The sequence below is a fragment of the Carya illinoinensis genome, chromosome 6 (assembly GCF_018687715.1).
Source record: "Carya illinoinensis cultivar Pawnee chromosome 6, C.illinoinensisPawnee_v1, whole genome shotgun sequence".
Lineage (NCBI taxonomy): Eukaryota > Viridiplantae > Streptophyta > Magnoliopsida > Fagales > Juglandaceae > Carya > Carya illinoinensis.
Window position 1 is genome coordinate 36,462,598 of NC_056757.1, and position 21,283 is coordinate 36,483,880.

A 21,283-nucleotide genomic window follows, 5' to 3' on the forward strand; every position below is an offset into this window, starting at 1 on the left:
GTAATCAACCGTTTTCGGGGATATTTGGTACGACGTTTTGTCCTCCCGTCCAGCCTGTCTTGTTCGTTCAATCACTTAATCGAGTGAGAACGTTTTAATGCATCATGTGCGAGCGCAACCCCCCAACGGCTACTTAATTGTCTCCGAAAGTGAGAGGGCAGGCAGCAGCAGCCTCTTATTTAGCGAAGAGTATAGTGAAATTATTTAAATTAAAATATTTAATTTAATTTCAGAAAATAAGAAAGGATAAAAATATTATAAAATTAAATAATTATTTGAATATTTATTTTTTTATTTTAAATTTTGAAAAATTAATATTATTTTTTATATTTTGATTGAAAGTTTGAAAAAATTTTAATGATTAGATAAAAAATTAAAAATTAAAAATATTTTATATTTAAGTAATATTGAAGAAGAATTAAATACCAAAGAATATATCAATTTTACGGTTCTGCGATTCACATGCTAGATTGGTAAGTAATCTTAGCGTCGTAGATCAGAACGATACTAATATCAGGAAAAAAAAAAGAAATTATAAGTATTTATTATAGAGAAATGCTACACATCATCCCACACCACACATTTTATATATTAAAATATTATTTTTTATTTTTATTTTATTTTATTTTATTCTTATTAAACTAATTAAATTATTCCATTTATCATCTACATACTATATATTTATTATAGAAAAAATAAAAAAAAAAATTAAAACAAGTGTAGTGTGTGAAGTGTGAGGATGGCAAGAAGATTTTTCATTTATGATAAGAATGTTAGACTTTCCAAGTAATTGTAATTGAGAAATGCTGAGGTCACCGCTAGGGTTACTGCTGCTTATTTTTATTTTTTTTTCTTAATTATTAAGAAAAAATTATTTAATATTATTATTAATTATTTATATTTTTTTAATATTAAAAAATGATTTGAAAAACAAAAACAAAAGGTTTTTTTTTTAAGCCTAGCGGTGGCTCCAGTTGTACTCAATTTGTGTTGTGTACTTGTCGGGGCAAATTGGAAAGAGAATTTCTCAATATTTTTCTTAAAACGAATCTGAGTGGAAGACCTCTGTAGACTTTTCTTCTACATGGCCGAAGGATTGTTGCTTACGCTCCCTCTATTTAACAGCCCTCTCCTTGATCTATGTAGTATGTACTATTAAGAGTGGAGTCCTTAGCAGGAAGAGACCAGAGATGAGGAGCATCACCTTGTGTGTTTCATTCTTGCTATCTACTTTCCTGCTTCATCTATGTTTGTACCATGAGGTGGCTTCCGGTGATCAAATTATTGGGTCCGATAGTAAAGCATTAGAAACAATCAAAGGTGGTTATGGTGGCGGCGGCGGCTATTACCCTGCTTCACCTCCTCCTCCCCCTCCTAAACCCATTTGCACCACACTGCCACCTCCTCCTCCACCGCCTAAACCCAAATGTCCCCAAGCACCACCACCGCCTCCTCCTCCTCCTCCTCCTCCTCCACCACCACCGCCGCCCAAATGTAACCCACCGCCACCACCACCCCCACCCCCTCCACCACCACTGCCGCCCAAATGTAACCCACCCCCACCTCCACCACCCCCACCGCCACCACCACCACCACCCCCACCCCCACCTCCACCACCACCACCACCACCACCCCCACCCCCACCTCCACCACCACCACCACCACCCATAAGTCCGCGAGTTGCAAAAGTGCACCCGGTTGTTCAAAATTTTAAATCGAAAATCCGTGACGACCCAAAGGGCATCACGAAGTCATGGAATGGTGAGAACGTATGCAATTACCAGGGCTTTACTTGTGACAACTACCCGGATGACAAACATGAACCAGCAGTTGCTGCAGTGGACTTCAACGGCTTCCATTTTGCCGGTAAGAACGGCCTCCTACCTCTCGTTGGCTTCATTGACGAGTTACCAGATATAACCGTGTTCCACGCAAACTCCAACAATTTCACCGGCGGCGTCCCCATGAAGATCTCCAAGCTAAAGTACTTCTTTGAGATTGATCTAAGCAACAACAAGTTATCCGGCCAGTTTCCAATGGAAGTTCTTGGAGCCACACAATTGACGTTCTTGGACCTCCGGTTTAACTCATTGTGCGGCACAGTTCCACCAGGAGTGTTCAACCTAGACGTGGACGTGATCTTCATCAATAACAACAACTTTGTGCAAAAGCTTCCTGACAATCTTGGCTCTACGCCAGCTCTTTATCTCACTTTTGCCAACAACAAGTTCACAGGGCCAATCCCACGAAGCATTGGCACTGGCAACAGTTCAGAAAACCTCATTGAGGTGCTCTTCTTGAACAACCAGCTCTCGGGATGCTTGCCACCTGTGATTGGCCGCTTGAAACGGGCAACCGTGTTTGATGTGAGCCGTAACATGTTGACAGGTTCAATACCCCAGTCATTTCAGTGCCTGGCCAAAATAGCATTGCTTATTTTGGATAAGAACCAATTCTATGGGGCGATCCCGGAGGCCATCTGCAAGTTACCTAACTTGTCTAAATTCACGTTATCGCACAACTACATCACCGAAGTCGGCCCCGAATGCAGGAAGTTGATAGGAAAGGGCGTTCTTGATGTTCGAATGAATTGCATTATTGATCTTCCAAATCAGAGAACAAAGGAGGCATGTGCTAATTTTTTCACCAAGAACAAGTACCACACCTGCCCCGACGATAAGATGATGTACCAGTCTTACATTCCATGCGAGAATAAGTATTATTCAGGTTCCGATGATCATCAACCAACGGTTGCAGCCACTCCGCCATTGTCCTATGGTGCTCTTACACCGCATAAGTTGTGATTTTCGTGCCCGGAGTTGACTCATTGACAGATGGGTCATCGGGGTGTGTTTCTTTATTTTACGTCTAAATTGTTAGTTTATGTACAAGCAGGCTACGCACCCATATATATGGATAATTATTTGGCATCTTGAACAGATGCCATTGTTAATGCGATCCTGTTCGGCTGAGTATTGCCGGGGCTAAATATGTGGTACGTACTGTTCGTGCCATAGGCTTCGATCGTTGGGCTGTTGGGGAAAGCTTGCTTGAACTTATCCGTTAGCTTATCGTTGACTCTGTTAGGTAACAATGTTTATCAATACTTTTAATTCACCTTATCTTATTATTATAATTTTTTAAAATTATTAAATAATTTATTTTTTAAATTTTAAAATAATATTAATATTTTAAATATATTTTATTTTAAAAAATAATATTCTAATAATAAAATTATTTCGTTAAAAATTAACAATTTTATCTTTACATGTATTGCTTTCATCTATTAAAAATAGATAAAACTTATGTTGAAGTTTTGGAAAAATATTTATCAACAAGTCTAAAAGTATTGGGAAGAAGATTTTAGTGACAAGGTCCTACCTGTAAGAGATGACAATGAAAACATAAAAATGTCAAAACAATCCAGCTTTGATTCAAATCAGAAACTAAAAATGAAGGGAAGCCTATCAAAATAGGTGTCGGTAGGCTCTGAAAACCTCTTTTATTTTTGTTTACTTCGTTATTTTTAAGAGTGTGTATTTACTTTTGTGGTTGCTTTATTGTTCGCGTGGAATATTTTAGGCCCCGGTTATGTCGTGCTTTTGATAAAAGATAAGATAGAAATTTAAAGAGGGCGGGGTCCGTGGTTGTTTGCCGACATACATTAGATAATAAAATAAACCCGATATGGAATCTCTTAATACTTTAAATGCTTAAATGGTTGTACGATCAGAACATTGTTCATGCATTTCATCTTTCTCATCCCGAGTGCAGACACACATCGTTAGCTGAAAGCCTTTTCTTTTTTTGTTGTCTATTTCTTTTCTTGGTGAGTTGGTGTATATATTTCTTTTGAAAAAATAATAAAGGTGGAGTACTATTTTAATTTTTAGGTAGGAAAATGACTCGGGCTAAGCACAAGTTCTCCCTGTCTCGATCTTGATGCTCTCTCTCTCTCTCTTCAATTATCGCTCATTTTCATGGCCCATGACGCTGAATTGCATTCAATTTCAGCAGTCGTACTCAGTTCTGTGACAATACACAAGGAGTGGTCACTCACTGGTCACATTTATTAATGAGATGCTTCGCTTCTGGTCGTCGCTCACAAGTGCACGGCAGGGCTATTCATGTGCAGAATGAAAGCAAACTTATATGGCACAATGAATTGAAGAACTTCAAGCATTCTCATTGCTTTATTTATATTTGTGTCTCAAAAAGTACTCAAATCAATGATAATCTAATTTCTCGCGAAACTGGTTGAAAAATACATCTTTTTCATAAAAGGAAAAGAGAGGGAGATTTCTGTTCAAAACGGTGTGCCTTGAGGACCAATATCAATCAACATTTAAATTACATTTCCTTTGCACTTGTTGATACCTTTATCATAGATGACTGAAAAATATTATTTTATTGCAAAACACATGAGTGCCTTCTTCAATTTCTTCTAAGATTAGATATAAAAAAAAAAAAAAAATAGTACAAGGAAAGCCACCACAGGCAAGTGAGAAACTTCTCCATCCACGGTTCTTCGAAATTTCCACATTTTCGAGGAGAAAGTAAGAGGTACATGTCTACTTTTTAAGACTAGCATCTTGTCTGAATGAAAAGAACGTTTCTTTAATTTTTTCCCAATAATTACAGTTTTGAATGTTCATTCGTCCAAACATAAAATGAACAAAAGTAATGAATTATGAAAGCTTCTCTCTTTCCTCTGCCGCAACTTACGCTTTACTCACGTGTACCACCTGACAACCCCATGCTTACGACGACAAAAAAAAATCCATGCCCTGTCGTAGCATTGCCTCATCGATCCTACAAGACGCTCCGAAGTTTCTAACCTTCACGCGCCGCAAATGACCAAACAAGGTACGCGTTTCGGATCGTATAGTGTTGCTGATCTCCGGTTAGGGATGAAATTAGTTTTGAATTAATTTTAAAATTTTATTTTTGTTAAATTATAATATTGATGTTTTTGAGTGTGCTTATATTTTATTATAATTTTAGATCTATGCTAATATTTATTATTGTATAGTTAATAATATTAGTTTTATTATATTTTAAAATTTTAAAAAATATCGATATATTTTTTAAGAGATTATAGTTATTATTAAATATTGATTTTAGATTTTAATTTTTATGTAAAATTATATTAATTAAGTCAAATAAATTATGCATTTCAGTTCAACTCATTTACATAAAACAAACGATTTTAAATGAATCATATTATATTAATATATTTCTAATTAATTATTAAACAAATAAAAATAAATTATATAATCTATTATCTTAATGAATTGAAATAGAATTTAAAAATTTTACATATTTAACTTAACAATTAAGTTCATACTGACGAATATAGTGGAATGCTTATGACTTTTAAGTCATAATAAAAATACGATCTGACATTCCGATTTGTCACGCTAGACTCTCTCTCCTACAGTTATAAGGTCCGAAATTCAAACAATCCCAAATTCCAATTACCATTAGTCCGTTACTGACAATCCTGATGATACAGCACAGACACCTTTTCCCCCATAGAAGAATGAAACCAACCTTTTAATGAAACGGTTTTAAAAACGGGAGTTTCGGATCCATTTCATTTACCGGTGTAAGTGTTTTTGGGTTTAGTGTATTTTTAGAGTTACCGTAGAAAATATTACCTTTTAACTTAAGACTTATAATTTAAAACTTCAAATAATAAATTCTATTATTAAAAAATTATTTATTATTTAAAATCCATATGTTTAGAGTATTTTTAAACATATTAAATTTATTTAAAAATAAATTTAGAAAATAATTTTTGACATAGAAATTACATAAAAGGGCATATATTTTATACAAATAAAATATTATAATAACTAAAATAGTCTAATAGATTTTTCAATAATTATAATGAAAAGGAAAATTTCTTCAACAATGCATAAGTGATAGGAGAATAATGAAAAATATTGATGGGCAAAATCTTGAGTAGATTATACAAGAATAATAAAAAATATAGATTGGCAAAGTTGTCAATGTGCTAAAATGATGAGTGTCATTTCGTAATGTACACAACACGGTAAAATAAAGATTATTTTTTTCTGAAGTGCTTCTAACAAAAAACATCACTTTGCTACTTTTATTGAAACGTAGTTTTCTACTTTTTCTTAATTTAGAAGTACTTTAATGTAAAACTATCAAACAGATAAGTACTTATTTGGAGTTGCGGTAGAAATATTACTTTTAACTTAAATTTTTTAGCTTAGAGTTTAACGCAATAAGCTCTACTATTAAAAAACTATTTATTATTTGGGATTCCTATATATATCACTTTTAAACATACTAATTTGTTTGGAAAAAAAATTTAAAAAGTACTTTTTAACGTAAAAATGACATAAAATGGCATATACTTGATAAAAATAAAATATTATAATAAAAAAATATCAAACATAGTTTAATAGATTTTTCAATAATTATAATGAAAAAGAAAAATTCTTCAATGATGAATAAGTAATAGGAGAATAATGAAAAATATTGATGGGCAAAGTCTTGAGTAGATTATACGGGAATAATAAAAAATATAGATTGATAAAGTTGTCATTGTGCTAAAATGATGACGGTCATTTCGTAATGTACTAAAATAGGGATTACTTTTTCTAAAATGCTTATTAAGGCACCAGCAATATCACAAACAGAATATCAAGAATCATCTAGAATATTTGAGAACAATCCTTATAACGATAGAATAAATAGTAGGACTACGTGTCACAATAAGACTAGTCTTTACAAACAATTATGTTATGTAAATATCTATATATATGCCCAATCTGTACAATGATAATATACGAAGAATTCAGTTTCTCTAAGAAACAATTTCACAAACTTCTCGTGTGCTTTATATTTTCCCTGCTTTATCATGGTATCATGAGCCTTAGGACTCACGTTTAAGTTTTTTTTTTTTTTCTTCGATGGCTTCCGCTACTAAAAACGAACCATCTCTCAATCCTTCCATTCTCAATATCGCTTCTCACTTCATCAATATTAAACTTACTACTGAGAACTTTTTGCTATGGAAAGCTCAAATTGTGCCATTTTTGGAAGGTCGTCAACTTTTTCCATATGTTGATGGCTCACTTCCACAACCTCCAGCAACTCTCAATGATAAACCAAATCTGGCTCATAAACAATGGCGTCTTCAGGATAAGTTGATAATGTTTACTATTAATTCCTCGCTGTCCAACTCTGTTCTGGCACAAGTACTTGATTGGTCTACCTCATGTGAGGTATGGACAACCTTGTAAAACATTTTTGCTGCCAAATCATCTGCTCACCTCATTCATACTAAGTTTCAATTAACGACCATCAAGAAAGGAGCAAATTCTGTGACTGACTATTATAATAAAGTCAGATCTCTTGCTTTTACTCTAACAGCTGCGGGACGTCCTCTAGACGATTCCAAGCTCGCCATCTACCTCCTGGCCGAACTTGGTACAGATTACGAGAGTCTAGTCACTTCCCTCACTACTAGAGCAAATGCTTTATCTCCACATTAAATCTGCAATTATCTCTTAAATCATGAGTCTCGACTCACTCATCAGACTCAATCTCTACTCTCTGGCACATCTATTACAACCAATACTACCATTAAAAACTCACCAAGTAATTCTTTCAATCGAGGTCGCACCAGTGTATCTAGAGGTCATGGTTGTGCTTGTCATAATGTTAGAGGAATCCTTTCTAGCCCTCGACCCAATAGTTCCCCTTTCTGTAATAAATCCATTTGTCAAGTATGTCAAAAAGGAGGGCACACAGCTGTCACCTGTCATTATAAGTTTGACCATGGATATCAATCCCCTCCTCCTCAATCTTTCATTGCAAACTACACGGCCATACAGCCTAATTCACCACAAAATACTACCTGGTTTCCAGATTCGGCAGCATCCCATCACTTCACCTCAGATTTTCAGAACCATTCTGCGTTATCTTAATTCAACTCGTGATCTTGGTCTTTTTTTGTCTTCCTCGTCTTCTACAAAATTGACAGCCTACTCCAGCCCAGATGATAGGCAATCCACTGGAGGTTTCTGTATTTATTTTAGAAACCATTTAGTTTCATGGGGTTCAAAAAAACAACCTACCATAGCTCGATCTTCTACAGAAGCTGAGTGCAAATCCGTAGGTAATACTACTTGTGAGATTCTTTGGTTGCAATCACTTCTAAAAGAACTTGGTATTGGTCTATCGGAGCCTCTCACTCTTTGGTGCGACAATATAGGAGCAACTTATCTCTCCGTGCATCCGGTTTTACACTCAAGAACAAAGCATGTCGAACTTGACTATCATTTTGTACATGAAGGAGTTGCTGCCTTTGTCTCCAGCAAAGACCAAGTAGTATACATCCTCACCAAACCTTTGTCTACTGCCTACTTCTCTCTTCTTCGATCTAGTCTCAACCTTATCTCAATCCCGCTCAAATCGAGGAGGGATATTAAGGCACCAGCAATATCACAAATAGAGCATCAAGAATCATCTAGAATATTTGAGAACAATCCTTATAACAGAAAGAATAAATAGTAGGACTACGTGTCACAATAAGACTAGTCTTTACAAACAATTCTGTTATGTAAATATCTATATATATGCCCAATCTGTACAGTGATAATATACGAAGAATTCATTTTCTCTAAGAAACAATTGCACAAACTTCTCGTGTGCTTTATATTTTTGCTTTATATTTTCCCTGCTTTATCAGTGCTTCTGACAAAAAGCATAAATTTAGTACTTTGAAACGTAATTTTTTACTTTTTTTTTTATTTAAAAGTGCTTTAATATAAAACTACCAAATGGATAAATTTTGTCCAATAAGCACTTTATACCGTTCTACCGTACTTTTTAGACCTCCCACCGCAATCTCAAACAGGCTCTAAATTTTGTCATTTAAACACTTTAGACCGTTCTACTGCACTTTTTAGACCTCACACCGTAATCCCAAACAGACCCTTAATGAAATGAAAATCTTAATGATTTAATTATTGATTTATCATTTTAGTTTTTAATCAGTCGTTATGATCAACTCTTGAGCAGAGTAAATAATTAATGGAATCCCCGTTCAGATATTTTTTTATTTTTTTATTTTTTCCCTAGCTCCCCCGTTGGAGATTCAAACACTATCATCATCGATCAAATTCTGCTCTTTTCCCACCGTTTCTCGGCTATGCATACTTTTAGATACCCAGGACGTGATCTTTATCTTTGTTTTCGAAACACTTGGATGCTGAAAAACTAAGCACCTATACAATTACATTACATTTTATAATCATAAAAAACAAAACAAAAATTAATCACAGGCCCCATCTCTCAATGATTGTCTTCGTCATCTCCTAATGATAAAGAGCTAAACCGACAATGGCATTAATGTTGATGAGGAAGAACTCGAGTATGTACAGAACTGAAAGCTATTCTCCTCCATTCTCGCCACCACAAAATGCCCCAACAAATCCACAGTTTCAACCATATTCTCTTCGCACAGGAATTCATAGCTGCAATTCTGCTTGACCTCTCGGTCGAAGTCGTGCACGAACACATGGGTGTGGGTCCGACCGTCGCTTGTGCTCCTCGCCAGCACGCTCACCGTGAATATAGCAGACATCCTACCAGGAGCATTTGGGTAGTACCCACGTGGCCCATCGACCAGAATAACGTCCCAAGGCACGTCGTAAATGTGGTTGGGAAGGTCGTTGATTCCGAGAATGCATTCCGAGAATAAGAGATTCTGCACAGGTCTGCACTCATTGCGGACCAGGGATTTGGTTTCTTTGATGAGCTCCGGCATGTCGGAGACCTTGGTGGAGTACCACACGTCGTAGGCTTCGATTCCCGGGTGAGACTGTTCGAACCTGGAGACCAAGAACTCGCTCTCGTCCAAATAGATTGTGCGGCCGTTGAAGTTGAGGGCGTGCCAGAGGAGGGACTCGTGGGGGAGACCAAATGCCAAGAAGTTGCAGCGGGGAGAACAGGGGCTAAGAGCTGTGGCTATGGAGGTGAGCTCGGCGGACGACATGTGAGGCGAGTTGGTCGAGTTCGGGGTCATGGAAGCGTAGTGGACGAGGGCGTCGGAGATGGAGAAAGGGAGTGGAGTGGAAACGGAGGCAGAGGTTAAGCTTGGGGATCTGGCAGAGGAGTAAGGGAAGGCGGAGTTGATGAGGGTGAGGGTGAAGGTTGAAGCGAAAAACGTGGTGAGGAAGAGGAGCCAGAGGCGGTGGGAGTTTGAGAAGGAGGAGGCAACGGCGCCGTTTTGTCTATAAATTAGAATGAGCCTGCTCTTCATTTTTGTTTTTGCCGGGAAGAGGCATAGATTGAGGCCTTAAGCCGTAAGGAACTGGAGATTTGGAGGCCTTTCATTTTGTAAGAATAATGCTATAAACCGGACCATCAACTATAAATCGGACTGTCAACTATAAAGCGGACCGTCAACTTATTTATATCTTATTATATATAACATGATATGATATATGAATAATAAAATGGACCAAAAAAAAGAATAATAAAAGAATATATAATAAATGATTATTTAATTATAATAAATGGCTAATAATAAGCTAACAATATATTTATAACTTATAAATAACTTTAAATATAATAATATTTTTTTTATTATATTTAAACACATCAAATCAAAAGAAAAGTTAAAATAAAATATAAAATATTTTTATTTTATTACATAATTATATACATGTGATTAATTAGAAGTAAATTTATTATTTTCATAATAAATATGTTATATTTTATTTAATAAAATGTAAATAAAATAATAATATAGTATATATAATTTTCCTTTTGTTAAGGACTCATTTGGTTGAGGCTTGAGAGCACTAGCATTGGCTTCATCAAAAGCCAATGCATCTTCAAATTTTGATGAATTTATTTAAAATGAACTTACATTGGATTCATCAAAAGAGTATTTGGGAAGCTTTGAGCCATAGTAATTGTTAATCTTCCTTCAAATTTGAGGTCTACTATTCCACCTTCAAACTAATATTTTATTCTAATTTTAATAGGCAATGGTTTTATTTTATTTTATTCTAAATTATTTGGAAATAAATTATTTAAGTACTAAATTAAACAATTAATGTCCATATAGCTAGCATAATTACAAAATATGAAGAAAAAAAATAAAAATATTATTATTAAAAAAATAATATTATATTATTATTTAGATGAATCTAGTGATTAATTCAATGTGAAATTATAGATATGAAGGTTTTGGATTTATGAAAAATTTATACTTTTCATCAAATTTTAAAAATGAATTTGATGAGTCCAATGCTAATGTTTTGAGCAATGAATTGATTACTCTGTTTGATTGAGAGAGATTGGGGGGGGGGGGGGGGGGGGGGACAAACAGGAGTAATATCGGAATTCAGAAAGACCGATGAGATTTCACGAAGATCATGGGATGAAGAGGATGTGGGACCGTGGGTGGTGTAGATGACGTGTGGGGCCCTCTGAGATTGAGTTTCTCAGAGGTGTGGTGGGGACAGCAATTGGAGAAGTCAATAAGGACGATCGGGAAGGGGGTGGGGCTAACGGACGGCTTTAAGTAGGCCCATTTGGATTTTTACATTAAATATAATAAATAATTTAATTTTTTAAATTTTAAAATAATAATATTTTAAAAATATTTTTTTTTAATTATTTAAGTTTTATTACATCCCACCTCATTTAATCTTAATTCATTATCTAAATTTATTTTCTATTTGTTGTTTCTTTAAATTAAGTGAGATGATACTCATATCTCATGCCATACATTTGACATATTTTAATTTAATTTAATTTATTTTTATTAAATTAATTGAGTTGTTTTGTTCATTAGGGCCGTAGGTGGTGTAGATGACGTGTGGGGCCTTCTGAGATTGAGTTTCTCGAGGGAGTGGTGGGGACAGCAATTGGAGAAGTCAAGAAGGATGATCAGGAAGGGGGTGGGGCTGACGGACGGCTTTTAGCAGGCCTGTTTGGATTTTTACATTAAATATAATAAATAATTTAATTTTTTTAAATTTTCAAATAATAATAATATTTTTAAAATATTTTTTTTCAATTATTTAAGTTTTATCACATCTTACCTCATTTAATCTTAATTCATTATCTAAACTTATTTTCTACTTGCTGTTTCTTTAAATTAAGTGAGATGATACTCATATCTCATTCTATATATTTGACATATTTTAATTTAATTTAATTTATTTTTATTAAATTAATTGAGTTATTTTGTTTATCATCCACACATATTTATAAAAAAAATTTATCATCTGTACACTGCATACTTATTATAGAAAAAAAAAATTAAAAACTATGTGGTGTGTGAGATGTTAAGTAGAATTATTCATGTTTAAAATGCTAAAAACTGAAACTTGATACTCTAATTGTGGCAACCCATGTCAGTTCAGGGTTCACGTCATGGCATGTCCGTTTCCGACCTTCATTAAAAGTAGCATGGTCTCGGGACCTTTCAAGTCTATCTAGCCATCGGCGTCTAGGGATTGAGGTTGTCCTTGACTTTGTGTATTAAGGATTGTCACCAGTAAGGATGTTAGGCATACTGACTTAGGGGTCCATGTCCTATACGTGCTACTTTGCTACTTCTTTCTGGGCTTCTTAGGTCGATCTTGCCCTTCTTGGCCTAGCCCATTATATCATTTCATGCCGATTTCTTATTGCTAGGCTACCCTTAGACCCATTGGGGCCTCATGGGCTTGGCTCGATACTGGAAATGGCCTCCCTCATAATAGGTTTATTTTTATATAATTTTTTTTATGTATGTAGCAGTTATCTTTATAATATAATGGATTTGTTTGAACAATCAAAAGACATGAAGAAAGAAAGTGGTTTTATTTTACATGGAGTGGAGGAGTCCATGTGAGAAGAATAATGCAGAGAGATGCCATCTTCTTTGTTTGTTGTTTACGCACCGCACATAACGGACATCAAATTTAAAGAAGATCCATGTAAAGCCCCATGCAATAAATGATGTCCATCTTTACAGAGTTAACACAAATATATACTGTAACAGCCCGTTAGAAATTCAATTGTGAAATTTCTATTAACTTTAGGAACCTCGTGAAAACCCCATAAGTTTTCACGAATCCATTAATCGTATAGATTTTTGTCTAACTACATAGTTAGTGTTATTATTTACTATGGTATCAGAAGTGTGTTTTTGATTATTGGAGATAGTTAGAAGTGTCAAAATGTATTATGGTTTGTGCCATTAGACTCGGAGGGTTATTTAAAGTCTTATGGCGCAATAACATTTTTTCATATTTTCGGACAAAACGTCTGTTCAAAACTGTAGATATTATTGGATAAAAAAAAATATCTTGAGGTAATTTTCATGAATATTATTGGGTAAAAATATTTTGAGTTGATTTTTATAGATATTATTAGATAAAAATATCTTAAGTTGTTTTTTTGTAGATACTATTGGATAGAATATTATGAGATAATCTTTTATAGATATTTTGGGTAGGAGAAAACTACACTCAACTCTCAACTCCAGCCTCATCTCTTCCATATCTCATCCATAATTATCTCCAGCCACCTCTCCCCACGAAATTATCTTCATTTACACTTTCCATTGAAAGAATATCAAACACTCTCTCTCGGACAGCTTTTAGGAGGTATTTTGCACGCCAATTTCGAAGCTGTTGTAAATGTTTTATCATAAAGTCTCCTTCATATAATTTGTTCCTTTTTGAGTCTAGTTTACATGTATATCTTATTTGCCCCATTTGAAGATCATTTGGTCAGTCAAATATTGTATAAACTATAAAAAGGTCATTCTGGGAGGTAAACTGGAGAATATGTTATAGTTTGGAGTTTTTGACCAAGCTAATGGATAGATATTGGTCCGAAATTTTTATGGAGTATTGTTAACATGTATATATGACTATTGGTTGAGGATTTTTGCATGATTAAAGGTTTTGATGAAAGATTTTCTTAGATTTAGAAACTTAGAAACTGGAAGAGGAAAAACAGTTTTTGTTTTGAGAAAGTTTAACTCTTTGGTGGTCTAAACCTATTCTAATGACTTTGATAATTTTATTGGAGGATCCTAAACATCTTATATACATGTTATATTATTATTTTGAAGATGTTTGATGTTAGTTTCAAAGATATGAAATTTTATGCAAAGAGATATTCAGATAAGCCAAAGTGTGGATATTCTTGGCTAAATTTATGTTTTGACTAATTTCTAACCATGTGATCTTGAATTAGAAGCTTGTATATGTTTTAGGACATCTTTTTAAACCATGTAATGGTTTGGTTTCAAGATCATATATTTATAAGTCATAGATCAAGAGATTTATCAAAACTAGTTGAGGAAAAAGTTTCTGTTTTTGGACAAAGTGTAAAACCAAAAACTCCAAATTTTATTTTGTGATTTTGGTGACTTTAGTTTGATGATTTAAAGCATGGTTGATGTTAGGATGATATTATGAATATGTTAGAAGTAAGATTTGATTTTTGAAATTCTTGGAGATGTTTTGATTTAAGGTCAAAACTTGTGATTCAAGTGCTTGGATCTTTTTACAAAAAAGTTTGGTGTTGATTATTAGATTTTTCTAAATGGATGTTTTAAGTATGGTTTTGAACTTAGGATTGGAAGATGTTTGTTGCAAAATTTTGGTTTAAGCATGAGTTTTGAAGTTGGAAGGAATTGCAACAAAAATAAAGGGAAATGGCCTATGGATGTTTCAGTCATAGTGTGTTCTTCATAGTTGTGTTTTGTTTTAAATTTTTCTGAGTTGATATTTAAGTTTATGACAAAATTTACATGAGGAATGTAAATTTTAGAAACTTCTAGAGTTAGTATGCAAAATCCTTAAGTTATGGATAAAACGGTCATTTTTCCACATGTAGAGAGTAAAATGAAAATTTTACTCTTTAAGTTAGTATTTTCCATATTTCAAATATTTAGTGATTTAGTTCTAACTTTTAGAATCACTAATTACAGTTCCTCGTGGTCGCACTTGAAGTTTTATAAGAAAATCAGATATCGAGGTAAGTTAGCTTTTAACTTACTAGCAATCTACTGTGTATGTGTGCTAAGTAAAGGAACTACAGTGTATGTATGTGTGTTATCATATATGTCATGCCATACCAAGTTATCACGTAATTGGCTATTATACAGAATTTATTCTGTCATCAAATTTTTATCGTTACATAATATATTCTGTCATGTATTACTGTACCTTACAAGTACGTTATGCTAAGTATGCCATCTATTACATGTATATCAAGTCATGTAATATTCACTGTTGCAAGTATGTCATGTTAAATATGTTGTCTATTATATGTTATGCCATGTTACGAAATGTTTCTATCTCAAGTTGGTCATGTATTTCAAGTTATGTTCAAGTCACGTTATGTTACGTCAGGGCTTCAGTCTTTTCGTATTCCAATCACGTTTCATCTTGATTACTTATGTATGGGGTCACAGCAATTGTAACGCATACATTACGTGAGACACAGCAATTGTGACATGTAGAATACATGGGGCCACAACAACTGTGGAGTATGTATTTAAGCAGTTAAAGAATAAGTTTCCGTATAATACATGGGGCCACAACAACTGTGGAGTATGTATTTACACGTAGAATACATAGGGCCACAACAACTGTGGAGTATGTATTTTTCATGTTAAGTCAAGTTTGTGTAGAATACATGGTGCCACAACAACTGTGGAGTATGTATTTACACGTAGAATACATGGGGCCACAACAACTGTGGAGTATGTATTTTTCATGTTAAGTCAAGTTTGTGTAAAATACATGGGGCCACAACAACTGTGGAGTATGTATTTACACGTAGAATACATGGGGCCACAACAACTGTGGAGTATGTATTTTTCATGTTAAGTCAAGTTTCAGAACAAGTTCATGCTAAGTCAAGTTTCAGATCAAGTTCATTACAAGTCAAGTTCAGTTCATGTTTCAATTTAAGTTATGTCAATTATGCTATGTTGTATGCCAAGTTATGCTTTAATTACTTATGAATTTGATTATGCATTTATGCTTTTACTGTCATCCATGCATTATTAGCTTGTGTGGAAGTTTTTTGTTAACTTACTGAGATTTGTAATCAAATCTCACTTTGGTAGTCCCAACTACCATTCCCTTCGAATGGTAGATCTTGTTACAGGACCTGAAGGAGAATCAGGAGCTGATCAACTAGACACAGTTGACTAAGCGACGGTGCGACGTCAATGTTAATATAGTAATTAACGTAAATTACTACTTGTACGATTGAGTTGCATCTCTAGTACTTTTTGGATCATAACTATTTTGGACTAGTGTTGTGATCTTAGTTGTTCAATGGGTTTTTATGTATGAAGTATGTTTTAAGCATTTGGGATATTTTCAATTTGGTGCATAGTATTGCTAAAGAAAAAAAATTTATCCGCTGCGAATATTGCATATTGTTAGATACATGTTAGGAACATTGCATCTTATATGTCATGAACGGGGGCAGATAACCTTGTGTTGCATGTCTCGACGCTTCAAATATCCGTCCAATCCCAAACGGAATTTGAGGGCGTCACATATACATTATATATGACGGGGCAATATCGTCACAATAGCTAGTATCCAAACTCCCTTATTTAACAGTATTCACATTTTAGGAAAGTTACCAGAAGTTATGGGACAGTAGAGGTCCTATGGTTAATTCGATGTTTCAATCAATGTTGGTATTGAATAATGTAAGGGTGGCTGCCCAACAGGCAACAAGAGTTTCAAAGGTCGTTTTTTTGTTGTTGTTATCTATCCAAATCATGACAAGCCACCCCTTCCGCATTTATCGGCCCTTTTTTCCAGCACGTTGAAGAAGTTGTTTGCATCCTTGCATTGGCTAGCAAGGAATTTTAGTTTCCACGTTGATTGACGTATTTACAGGCGTTAATTTTCAAAAATTCTGTCGTTTATGTTCATAAGTCTATGCTAAAATTTCTTTTGGTCCCGAGTGAATCAGTGACTGGCATCAGCGTCTTTATCTCGATAATAATGTAACGTCTTTCGTTTGAGAAAAAAAGTGTAAAAGATAAAGAGACTCGATGAGTGAATTAACTTGATATATTGCCGTCAAAATCCCAACCTAAAACCTTTTAGTGAGTATATTAAACTTTTGGTACGTTGATATATGCTTAAGGCTGATCTTTTGAATGAATCCATAAGCTAGCTACTGATTGCTGCTACAAAAGTTTGAAATGATTGAGCGGTACCACACAAAGTGCCTTCCCCATAAAGGCGATACTTTTGCAAAAGTTTGAAGTTTTGCCTTCCACTCATCTCTATACTTTAGGTTGTTTAAGATAATACTTTTTCCAAAACACTTTGCTCTTTCTTCTTGGCAAAGTTATTCTATGAAGCTGAACTCATGAGTTGGACAGAATCATGATGGGTGGGAATCTCTTGATTAACTTTATGATTATTGATATGATATGGAGCATTTTGATGCTCCCATGCATGCATGCATGCAAAGTAGCAGTGAGGCCGTGCTGAGACAGTTAAGTTGAAGATAAAAGCCCATTTATAATGAGATGGGCCTGACAAGACCCATTCTGTAAGAGAAAATTTAGCTGCTTGTTAGTATTGAGCAGTTGTAATAAATAAGATCTTGATCCGAAGAATGATGTTTTGCACTGGGCTTCGACAAATGGTCTATTTTTCCCAGTCCCCACTATCTGCAACATGACACCCAATGCATTCCCGAGTATTGGGCCCTTAAATCCCTCTTGAAAATGAGTATCTTTAACTGCCCAATTACTGAGGCTCTTAGCCCATGTTACACAGCACCAAAGAAACTCACCACAAAAGGAGTACCAGCCCCAACTCCCCCTCTTCAAAACACCGGCAATCAACTTCTCGTTAATTTTGGAGTATTTTGTTTCAAATATTTGAATTGTATTTTTACTTGTTGTGCTAATTTTCATTCACTCCATAATTTCAAGTCTCTCAGAGTTAGTAGAATATTATTCTCCTTACAATTGATTTGAAGGGCTTGGAGTCGTTAGATATAGATGCTGGAGTTTGAAAGTATTTTTCGGTTGTGTTGTAAACCAAGTTCTCTCTCATTAAGGTTAACTAAAATTAGAGTGCTTGAAAAATTTTTGTTTGTATTTTGATGTAATTATTTAATCCTTAATTTGGATTTGAAATGGAAAATCTAATTTTTTGTCTAAGAAGTTTGTTGAGTTTCTTTCTCTAAAGGAATTTTGATATGAATTGAGACAGCCTGATTCTTCTTGTTTTTTTTTTAGCCGAAACGCTTTTTTCAGTGTCTCAGTTGCAACAAGCACAAAGTGAAAAACTAAACTAGTTCTTCTCGGTAGCTTCACCAGCAATGGCTTGCGAGCTCAGATCTTCAATCAGGGCATTCAAATCAGAGTAAGAGCATCCTCCTCCTTCAACAGAGCTCTTTGCCATCTTCATAAGCTCTCTTGCTCTGCTTCTCATTTCCTCTGCTTCTTCCCCAACCATTAGTTGAATTAACGCCTTCTCTATTGCTTCCTTCCCAATGCTGTCGCCCAAAAATCTTACCCATTGTTGAGCACCAACACCAACTCCAATTTTCAGGATCTGGGTGACCAACTTCTCATTGTAGAATTGCTCAGCAGACACCGGCCATGTTACCATGGGCACCCCTGCAACCACTCCTTCCAACGTAGAGTTCCACCCACAATGAGTCACAAATCCACCAACTGCTTCGTGATCTAGAATCAACAGTTGGGGTGCCCAACCTCTTATGATTAGACCCTTTGCTTCAACTCTTTTCTCAAACCCTTCGGGCAGCCACTCGTCTTTTGTTCCATGAATTTTTTCTCTCTTCACAACCCAAATGAAATGCTGCTGAGAAGCCTCAAGACCCATTGCAATCTCCATTAGCTGAGAATCATTGAAGTTAGCCATACTCCCAAAACATACATAAACAACAGAATCGGGTTTCTTCGAATCAAGCCACTTCAAGCACTCATGGCCATGAATGGAAGCTTCCTTACCCCTTTGTGCTTTATCCTCAGTCTCCTTATTGCATAATGAAACCGGGCCTATATGCCATGCCTTCCTTCCAAGGACCTTCTTGTAATAATCAGCATAAGCTGGCTCAAGATCGTAGAAGCTATTGAAAACAGCCCCGTCACTCGTTAGCTCTGCTTCTATCACCTGTTTAATGAGCTTCCCGACATCGGTCTCGATGTCTTGTGTAAAAAAATCTGGAAGTTGGTTTCTTGTCAACTTGATCTCGTCGGGGAAGTTGGGGAGGATGAACGGTTCTGAATCTGACGAAACGTTTTTGTAAGGCTCGTATAGCCTAAGACATTCTGAGGCGCATATAGAGAAAGAACTTGTGGCATGAAAAATAAGCCTTGGTATGCCAAATATCCTAGCAACATCGGTGGTCCACGGGAACAGCACGCTGGTTATAAGGCAATCAGGACAATAATCTTGAACAAGTTCTTCAAGAGGTTGCCTCAGCAAGGTTACGGCCTCCCGGAATTTCATCCGCAAATCAGGTGAAGTGGCTAAGTGGTAGCTCTCGCATCCTTTGGGCAATCCAACCTGTTCAGCAGGGAACTCCATGATTAACACGTCCATTTTTAAACCCAGAATTTTGCTTTTTTCGACTGTTTTGGAGATCGAGGAGGCATTGAGAGGAGTAGTGATTATGGTTATTCTCAAACCTCGGGAAGCAAATAGCTTGGCCATGTCTATGGCCGGGATCATGTGGCCTGCGGCCATGTATGGGAAGATAAACAGGTGAAGCTGGCGCTTTTGACTCTCCATATGGAGTTCGTAGAAAAACTTTTGTGGCAGAAGAGAAGTATTGAGTAATGGTGACGAAGAAGAGCAAGGAGGAGAAAGAAAGCACGACTTAGCAAGACATTGGATTTGGGGTGATTGTTGCACCGTAGATGGATGAGTTTTGTACTCATCGTTCCATACACTGTAGCTCACATTTATTATTATTTTTTCTTATTAAATTAATTGAACTTTTTCAATAATTATTTATAACCCTGTATTTAAAAAAAATAGAGAATTTTACTATTTATCATCTCATATACTATACTTATTTTTATTTTATTTTTATTAAATTAATTAAATTCTTTTATTTATCATATATACAATACATATTTATTAAAAAAATTTAAAAAAATTATCGTAGTATATATAGTTGAAGAATGATTAATTGAATTTTTTTTTTAGCTTATATTTAGCTTTAATTAATTCCTCTAGAAAAAATAAAATAAAAGGTAGAGATGTAATTGCTTGGTGTGCACACCAAGCGTCTGCTTTTCAGTCTTACTTACTAATAATAATAATGATAAAAACTCGGCCTTTGCTTTCACCGGTAACGTAACGGCTTGCGTCACGATAGTGGAATAAACCAGCAATACTATATATAGTTATAAAATTATAAATATTATAAATATCGTATAATTATTTTGAAAAAATGTAGAATTTATGATTAAAAAATTAATTTTTTTAATATAAATTTTATATTAATTTATTCATAACTGCACATCATTTACATAATTATAATTATAAATATCATCACGATTATAAATATTATTTTTCGAAATAAATGCATAGATATCTTAAAAACCTTGACATTTTCGTAGCGTGACCATGTCATCTCCGAGAATCCTATTGGCGCAACATCGCTGTCATTGTAGAAAAGTTCTACTTCCAGAATTGGAACGGCTCATCGCTATGTCATTGTAGATAAGTTCTACTTCCAGATGTGGAATGGTTCATCGCTGTCTCATTATTTTATTTTATTATTATAATTTTTTTTCAATTTTTATATAAAATATAATAAATAATTTAATTTTTTTAAAATTTTAAAATAATAATATTAAAAAATATTATTTTATTTAATTTTTAATTTCTATTTAAATTTATCTCATCTCATTTTACTGTTTAAACCACACTTAAATCTATAAAAAAATAAAATAAAATAAGAAGTCAGAAAATTGTTTGTTCAACGATACGATAAGAGAGGGAGGTGGCGTTATTTCACTTTAGACAATCATTCAATCAAATAGGACCGACCCTTGGATTGGGGTTTAAATCATGAGAATTTTCCTAATGGTTGAATTGTAACATTACTGATGGAAGAAACTGTCTTCTTCCAAAAAGAAAAGAAAAAAAATTCCTTTCTTACACTTTGGATTAAATTGGATAGAAAATAAAATATAATATAAAAGAAGATAGAGAAGAGAGAAAGAAGAAAAGAGATTTTGATAATT

The 21,283-nt window shown here is 34.6% G+C and overlaps 3 protein-coding genes across 3 annotated transcripts; 1 reads left to right on the plus strand and 2 right to left on the minus strand.

Annotated features, from left to right (window-relative positions):
• The first annotated feature begins 1,014 nt into the window (after window positions 1-1,014).
• LOC122313786 (uncharacterized protein At4g06744-like) lies at window positions 1,015-2,953 on the plus strand. Its single transcript, XM_043129011.1, has one exon. It carries the CDS (start codon window positions 1,191-1,193, stop codon window positions 2,802-2,804), a length of 1,614 nt encoding a protein of 537 aa, XP_042984945.1. The 5' UTR covers window positions 1,015-1,190; the 3' UTR covers window positions 2,805-2,953.
• A 6,344-nt stretch (window positions 2,954-9,297) lies between these two features.
• Window positions 9,298-10,355, minus strand: LOC122314179 (protein IRX15-LIKE-like). The gene has a single exon (XM_043129601.1). It carries the CDS (start codon window positions 10,304-10,306, stop codon window positions 9,374-9,376), a length of 933 nt encoding a protein of 310 aa, XP_042985535.1. The 5' UTR covers window positions 10,307-10,355; the 3' UTR covers window positions 9,298-9,373.
• A 7,776-nt stretch (window positions 10,356-18,131) lies between these two features.
• On the minus strand, window positions 18,132-19,941 carry LOC122312302 (scopoletin glucosyltransferase-like). The gene has a single exon (XM_043126857.1). It carries the CDS (start codon window positions 19,815-19,817, stop codon window positions 18,351-18,353), a length of 1,467 nt encoding a protein of 488 aa, XP_042982791.1. The 5' UTR covers window positions 19,818-19,941; the 3' UTR covers window positions 18,132-18,350.
• Window positions 19,942-21,283: the final 1,342 nt, after the last annotated feature.

Coding starts and splice junctions, on each gene's coding strand:
- LOC122313786 (XM_043129011.1), top strand. CDS start 1,191: ATGAGGAGCATCACCTTGTGTGTTTCATTCTTGCTATCTACTTTCCTG.
- LOC122314179 (XM_043129601.1), bottom strand. CDS start 10,306: ATGAAGAGCAGGCTCATTCTAATTTATAGACAAAACGGCGCCGTTGCC.
- LOC122312302 (XM_043126857.1), bottom strand. CDS start 19,817: ATGGAGAGTCAAAAGCGCCAGCTTCACCTGTTTATCTTCCCATACATG.